The sequence below is a fragment of the Lotus japonicus genome, chromosome 2 (assembly GCF_012489685.1).
Source record: "Lotus japonicus ecotype B-129 chromosome 2, LjGifu_v1.2".
NCBI classification, from domain to species: Eukaryota; Viridiplantae; Streptophyta; class Magnoliopsida; order Fabales; family Fabaceae; genus Lotus; species Lotus japonicus.
The window spans coordinates 17,358,199-17,366,106 of record NC_080042.1 but is presented as its reverse complement, the minus strand read 5'-3'; the positions used below and the strand labels follow the sequence as shown (position 1 = coordinate 17,366,106).

The 7,908-nt window shown below is 40.8% G+C and overlaps 1 protein-coding gene across 1 annotated transcript; it reads left to right on the top strand.

The window, feature by feature from the left end:
- Window positions 1–298: 298 nt before the first annotated feature.
- On the top strand, window positions 299–820 carry LOC130736143 (uncharacterized). The gene has a single exon (XM_057587989.1). It carries the CDS (start codon window positions 299–301, stop codon window positions 818–820), a length of 522 nt encoding a protein of 173 aa, XP_057443972.1.
- Window positions 821–7,908: the final 7,088 nt, after the last annotated feature.

Below are 7,908 nucleotides of genomic sequence, written 5' to 3'. Positions count from 1 at the left end.
GTCTAGAGAGATGTGTTCTCCCTTCTCTCTAGAACACCACTCGGGTACGACGACGAAGGGTAACCGGCAACGCACTGAGGGGGTCAAGTCAGCAGCGGAAAGAGGGAAGGAGCCATGGCGATACGACATGAAGGCAGGACCTTCCAAAACCTAGGCGAGAGAAGTGACGGAAACGGAAAAGCGGGAAGCAGCGCCTGCGGTTTCTGGGAGGCTGAAAGGGGGAGGGGGAAGCACATTATTCATTGATGGCCTGGATGAAACCACCTCATACAACGCAGTGAAATGTGTCTTTACAAGGATGGGGAGGACAACTGGCGTGTTCGTGCAAAGGAAAAAGAAATCTAATCGAAGCGCAAAGTTTGGCTTTGTAAGGTTTTGTAAAGCAGAGGATGCGAAAGAAGCAATACAAGCACTGAACGGGCTGAAGCTAAATGGAAGGCACCTGAAGGTTTCATTGGCGAGATATCCCTTCTTTACTAGGGGGAGGGGAAGGAAATCTATCAGGGGTAGAAACGGACAGGGGAGATTCATAATAGAGGAGGTTAGAAGACAACATTGGGTACCGAAACCGTTGCAGAAGAAGACAAAGACCATCCAGGAAAGAAAATACGCAGCTTCTGAATGTTGCTATATCTTAAAGGTGGAAAGCAAAGAGCGACTCAGCAGAACAGTAATAGCCACGCTACGAGAACTGCAAAGCATAGACTTTGTGCAAAGCTTCATGTCTGGACTAGGTTGGTCACATTGCAAGATAGCTTCAATGGGAGTTAGGGAGGTGCTGTCGAGTTCAGCACAAAGGAGGAGGTGTTCCAGTTCATGAGTGAGGATGGGGAACTGGGAAAAGTATTCTCAATGCTCAAACCTGCGTCCTATGATGATAAACCCACTAGGTTTTTCATTTGGATAAGGGTGTGGCACATTCCTCTGGGTGTGTGGCACCAAGATTTCTTCGCTCTTGTGGCAGGTTTTGTGGGAGATTTGGTGAGTGTCGATGATGCAACAAGTCAGGGGCAGAAGTATGAGTACGCCAGACTACTGGTTAGTGCTCCCACGCCTACACTGGAGCGTCAAAAGCTGGAGATCAAGATGGAAGAAAGGGTATTCGGTGTTATTATGGAAGGGGAAATTGACGGCACGCCGGAGGAGCACATCAAGACGATCATGTGGAACAGGGATTACGAGAGCTCATCTGAGCAAACGGAGGGTTCAGCGCAAATAACACCGTGGTGGAGGAGTCAAGTGACAAGGACGTCGAGGGGAAGGAGCTGAGCGAAGGGACCGACGGCGGTTGGTCTCTGGAAGGGGAACCATCAGAGGTCAACTCAGTTCAGAGTTTGGATGCCAACGGGAGCAGAAAGGAAAACAATCAGATAGTGTCAGGGCTACAGCAGAAGAGATATCCCTCTTTTGAGAAACTTTTCAAAAAAAGGGATCAAAATGCAATCCTAAGGTGGACCCACGTAGAGAAAGGGTTGACAGTGGTAAGCACAAGGAACAACATAAGACTCAAGATAGCAATAACAGGTCTTGAAGGGACATGGTGCAGACTAGCCAATGAGTTTTTGGTTAACTTTAGGGGCTCACGTGACATGAGGACGGGCATTAAGGGGACAGGAGTTGTGAGGGGCTGGTGCGGTGGTCAAAATGTGGAACCTTGGCTCTTGGGCCAAGGTGCTTCAGGCCCAATCCATGCTGACAAGCCCTTACGTATCCTCATTGGGCCGATGCCCCCTACCCTGGAAGACATCTGGACCGGTGAGGAGATCCAAGAGGGGGGTTCACAGGATTGCCCTCATTGTGACACTGCATTTGAGGGTAACGATGGAAGTGTTTACCCTGTACAAGCTAGGAAAAAGGGTAGACCTAGGAAAATAACACTGACAAGCGGGGGGAGGCGAGTGTTGAGGGGGGTGCCAGATTACCGAAGAAGAGAGGAAGAAAGCCAAAAGGGGGGATCCTGCCTGTTGAGCCAAGACAGGGTGCTTCCTCGGGTAATCTTGCAGAGGTAACCCCGGGGTACTTCACTCGAGCTCAAAAAGTATGGATGCTTGGGAAAGTGTTAGGCTTGGAGTATGATGGACCGGATGCTGACGCCTTGAAGACTCTAGACACAGAATTGAGTGCCTTTTTGCCAGCTGAATCGTGTTCAAATGGACAGGAAGTGGATCTCGTGGAATGTGCGCGGGCTGGGCACGGCGGAGAAGAGGTGTGCGGTGAAGGATCTAATTAGAAAGACCAAATCAGAGCTGGTCCTCTTGTAGGAGACCAAGCTAGATGCTCAAAAAGAGAAAATTGTTCAAAATTTTGCCAAGTCCCTGAATTTCGAATTTGAGGTTGTGCCAGCGGAGGGAGTGGCTGGGGGAATCATGACTATGTGGAAGCCTTCGATACTTAGGCAACAACAGGTGGTTAAAGGAAATAGGTTTCTGGTAATCTTCTTCAGACTCAACCATTTGAATATTGATTGTGTTGTGGGGAACGTGTACGGGCCACATGTGGAAGGCAGTAGAATAAATTTCTTTAAGGAGTTGGGAATTGCTCTCAAAACTTGGAACTGTAGCTGGGTGTTAGGGGGAGATTTCAATGTTACCTTGAATTTGGAAGACAAAGTGGTGGAACAGGGGGTACTGAGGTATCTTTTGGTAACTTTGTGAATGACTGGAATTTAATTGATCTGCCATTACAGAATTCTGAGTATACGTGGTTTCGTGGGAGGAATGGAGGGGTCTGGAGTCGAATAGATCGATGGTTACTCAATGAAGAAGCGTGGGACTGTTTGGAGGAAGTAGCTCAGCATGTTGAGAATTGGGGATTATCAGATCATAGAGCGATTATATTTTCCATGGGGCAGCAGATTTCAGGGCCCAAACCATTTCTATTTTACAACAACTGGTTACTCGACAAAGAGTTTGATCGATTGGTGAAAGAATGGTGGTATTCCTCAGTGGTGCAGGGGTGGCACGTTTATATCTTACAACAGAAGTTTAAAGAATTGAAAGTGAAGATAAAGGGGTGGAAGGGCCATTCTAACACGCGAGGGGAAGAGAAGATCAAAGTCCTTGAAGTTGAGCTGCAAAACATTATGGAAAACCTTGAGGTAGAAGGGTTTACAAATGAGTTAAGAATTAAAAGAAGCCAAGTGATAAATGGCTTGTGGGACGAGTATAGGTCTGAAGAAGCAAAATGGAGGCGGAAGTCAAGAGTGAAGTGGCTCAAAGAGGGAGACAAGAATACCTCCTTCTTTCATTTTACAAGCAAAGTGAGGCGAGCAAAGAACCATATCCACAGAATCAGGGTGGGAGATAGAGTCATTGAGGACCCAGCACAGATCAAAGAGGCTATCAGAAATCATTTTAAGTCATTCTTCACTAGGGAGCAAGTCTTGAGGCCAAAGCTTAAATGTGAAAATCTGGTGAAACTAACAATGGAAGAGAAGGCAGATTTAGAAAGGAATTTCACAGAAGAGGAAATTTGGGAAGTCATTAAGAATAGCGATGGGAACAAGGCGCCAGGACCCGACGAGTTCAATTTTAATTTTTTCAAACACTTTTGGCAGCTCATCAAGGGAGACATTTGCAACTTCTTTGAGGAGTTTCACAGGAACGGAAAATTAGTGAGAGGCCTCAACGTAGGGTTTATATCATTGATTCCAAAGAATACAGTCATTGTAGAAATATCTGACTTTAGGCCAATAAGTTTGATTGGGAGTGTATACAAATTGGTGGCAAAGGTGCTTGCGGCCAGATTACAAGTCATAATGCCCAGGATCATATCTGAAAATCAATGCGCTTTTACACATGGTAGACAAATTGTGGATGGGATCCTTATTACTTTAGAGGTGGTGGACTTCCTCAATAAAAGGGTGGAAGGGGGATTTCTTTTAAAGCTGGACTTTGCGAAAGCCTATGACACAATTGAATGGCAATTTCTATTTGACTTAATGGCTGAAATGAACTTTGGGGACAAATGGATTTGGTGGATAACGAATTGTATCTCAACAACCTCGCTTGCAGTTCTTATCAACGGAACACCATCAGATTTCTTTGATATAGAGAAGGGACTAAGGCAAGGGGATCTATTATCCCCCTTGCTGTTCAATATCTGTGCAAATGGCCTCTCTTGTATGCTATCTCAGTTGTTAGGGACCAATGGCAGCACCCTTTTCAGCGGGGTGCGAATGGGCAACGCTGAAGCAATCAACCATTTACAATTTGCAGACGATACTCTGCTATTCTGCGAACAAGATGAGAGACAACTTGAACTCTTATGCTATACACTTTTCTCATTTCTGTTTGCTTCTGGGATGAAGCTAAATATGTCAAAATCGGTGCTAATTGGATGCAATGTGGAGGTAGAAAAGGTGGCAAGAGTGGCACAAGTTTATGGTTGGGCAGTAGGATCATTGCCTATCACTTACCTAAGAGCACCGCTAGGTGGGAATTCGAGGCGATTGGCTTTCTGGGAACCCATGATGGTCAAACTCAGAAAGAAGGGTCGCTCATATAATTCAAAGTATATATCATTGAGTGGAAGGCTAGTAATCCTCAAAGCAGCGCTCAATTCCATCCCCGTTTATTGGATGAGTCTATACAAAGTTCCAGCAGGGGTGATTTCTAAGGTGGAAAAAACTTATAGAGCATTTATGTGGGGGAGAGAGGAGCGGGGCAAGATGATGATCTGGATACCATGGCAATTAATTTGCAAATCAGGTGCTCATGGCGGTCTTGGGCTGGGGCATTTGGCATTGAAGAATAAAGCTCTCTTGTTGAAGTGGGCCTGGAGGTTTGGCACAGAACAAAACAGCTTGTGGACGAGGATAATCGTGGGAAAATATCAATGGAATGACAGATCTCTACTCATGCACTCAGTGGTGGAAGGGGGAGGTCCTATGTCATGCGTCTTGAGAGACATCATATCAGTGCTTAAGGAAGATTCACTACTTGTTGTTGGATTCAAAGACCAATTGCTATGCGGGGTGGGGAATGGCAATAACACTCGATTTTGGTTGGATCCGTGGGCCAATTCTACGCCTCTTAGTATACAGTTTCCACGACTATTTGCTATGAGCAGCAATAAACTGACATTAATTTCTGAAACAGGGATGTTTGTAAGAGACAGATGGGTTTGGGACCTCCCTTTCAGGCGAGCTTTCTTTGGTTGAGAATTAGATTTGTACCATACATTTCTTAACACTATCAATTCGATAACACCCGCCAAAAATTCAGAAGATTATCTAATATGGTGTGGAAATGCCAATGGTTTCTTCTCGGTTAGAGGGCTGTGTTCTTGGGTTCATGAGAATATTCAAGTGGAGGATTCAGTAATCGTACCAGAACAGATAAAGAAAATATTGCACACATATATTAAGGGTGTGATTAATTTTGGTTATTTTTAGAAAAAGTGAGGATTATTTTTCTATTTTACCCTTTAAAGTATGTGTTATCTCTCCTCATTTATTGTACCGACAAGGGCATTTGTTGTAAAAACATCATTTAATGTTCTCTTGAAATGCTAAGTGGACAGCTACTCTATAAATAATGAAAGAGTTATTAGTAACAAGCACAATTACAAACTAAAATTAAAATACAAATTTCTCGTACTATAATATATTTTTATTTTCCTGTTGCATTTACTTATTTCACCTTTATTTATTCGATTCAGTCTTTTACTTTAAGTTTTATGTCAATTTACTTAGCCGTTTAAGTTAATTTATCAACCGTTTTTCCCTTTACATTAGTTAGTTCTCAACTATCCGTAGCCTCATATCTCAATAACATTAACTAAGATCTTTTTGGAGTAGTCTTAGGAACTTGCATTGAGGAACATAGGTACGGAGGGAGTATGTGATTTTAATTTTCTTCTTGATTTGTAGGTTGAAGAAAATATCTGCAAGTTCGTAAAAGCAAGTTTAATCCCATCGTTGATCATTGTGATACCAAGGGAGAAATAAATTGACCATAATGATCATTCCTAGCAGTGTTTCTCCCTCAAGATTGGTGCATTACTCCATTGTCAAGAACATGATTGTTTCTGGGTTAATTTGTGGAAGTGGATTGATATTTATTTCCATAGTTGCGAAATGATTTCCTTCCAAGGTTCATAGGCAAGTTCAAACTCTACCCTTAGCAACGGCATTTTAAAAGGGTGTATTTAAGAGATTTTGTTAACCCCATAGATCTTTACTGTAGGTTCCCTCTTCACAATGTCTCAGGAACACATTCTTATTTTATAAGGTTAAGTCTCTTGACTATTATATCTCTCTTTGATAATTATGTAATTGTTTACTTAAATGTTTAATCTATGATGTTATGATATTTCCTGTGGTTGTGTTGTTCACCTTTTGGATTTCTATCTATGAATGATATATTTCATTTTTATTTCAAGTTGTTACTCTTTTTACTCTTATTTATTTTTTATTAGCAGTCATAAATTTGACTCTTTGTTTGTTTGATTTAGAAAGAGATTAGAGATAGAGGCTCTCAACACGCAAGTACAAGATGGAGCTTCTTGCTATCTGAATTTTACCATGGATACATGTGAGAACTTGGGGAAAAAAAATTTTGAGGCCTAAAATTTTTGCTTGGGTGACTTTACCCTTGGCTCGGCCCAGGCTCCAATTCCCTCTATTACAATTTTACAAACTATTGGAGCATGACAAGTTAGGAGAATGACATAGAGGCCAAAAAGGAAACATAGTATTTATTTCTGATTGCATCTAAAAATTAAGGCTTTGAATATGAACAATGCTCCACCGACGAAGATTAGATGATTATCATCTATTATTTTGAATTTCAAAAAAATAAAAACTAATCTTAAAAACTGATTAAATGAGATATTTTATGAGATTGAAAAAGCTATCATTTAAAAATTAAAATTAAACAAAAAACATGGTGAAATAAAGATAATGAAGAAAACATAAATAAAAATTTAAAAATTGAGATAATGAAAAAGTGATGATGTCGCTTATTGTGGAAGTGAGAACTTTGTTAGAGTGTCTCTTTGCAGGGCCGGTCCCGACATTTTGGAGGCCCTAGGCAAATAATAAAAATGGACCCCTAATAAAGAGAAATATCTCTTAGAGATACAACTGCCAGATACCGTTATATATTTAACGTTCGAAATTTCATCAAAATCATTATGTTGGTTTGTTTGGCAGCTGGCCTCTTGCAACCCGCCTAGGGGTCGCGTGTTCGAATCCAAGCAACGTGACATTTTGCCTTAATTTTTGAATTCTTTCATTTCAAATTAATTAACAAATAACATGTCAAAAACCAAAAGGTGAGATTCGAACCCGGTACATAAAAGTAACATAAACAATTACTAATCACTAGACCAGCTAAAGTCATTAATAACATCTTGAACATTAATTATTATAACTAAATTGTTTTTTGGGGAAAGTTTAATGTGAATTTTTTTTTGGGGCCCCCTTCTTTTTGGAGGCCCTGGGCTGTGGGTCTGCTTGTACAGGCGCAGAGCCGGCCCTGTGACTCTTTGATCAAAATAATGTCTCTCTTTTATTACAGAGTAAAATACACTCACCTCCTCAAGGTTTGTGAGAATAACACTTAGCTCTATTCTTATCAAAAATCTACACACCACCCCAATAATAATCTCAAAATTACATTTAGCTCAATTTTTCTCTAAAATATTCACTCCACCTCACTCCCTTTAAAACCATCTAAAAGATGTTAACGAAATATTCTTTTTACTCAAAATTAATTAATCTAAATATAAATAACAAATAGATTAAACTATCATGTAACCAAATAATAATAATGCTTTTTAAAAAAACCAAATAATAATATGCTATAATTTTGTAAATATTCTAAGTATTTATAAAAGATATTAAATTCCTCAAAATAAAAAATAAAAATTCAAAATTCAAAATTATTTTTTTGATTGTCAAAA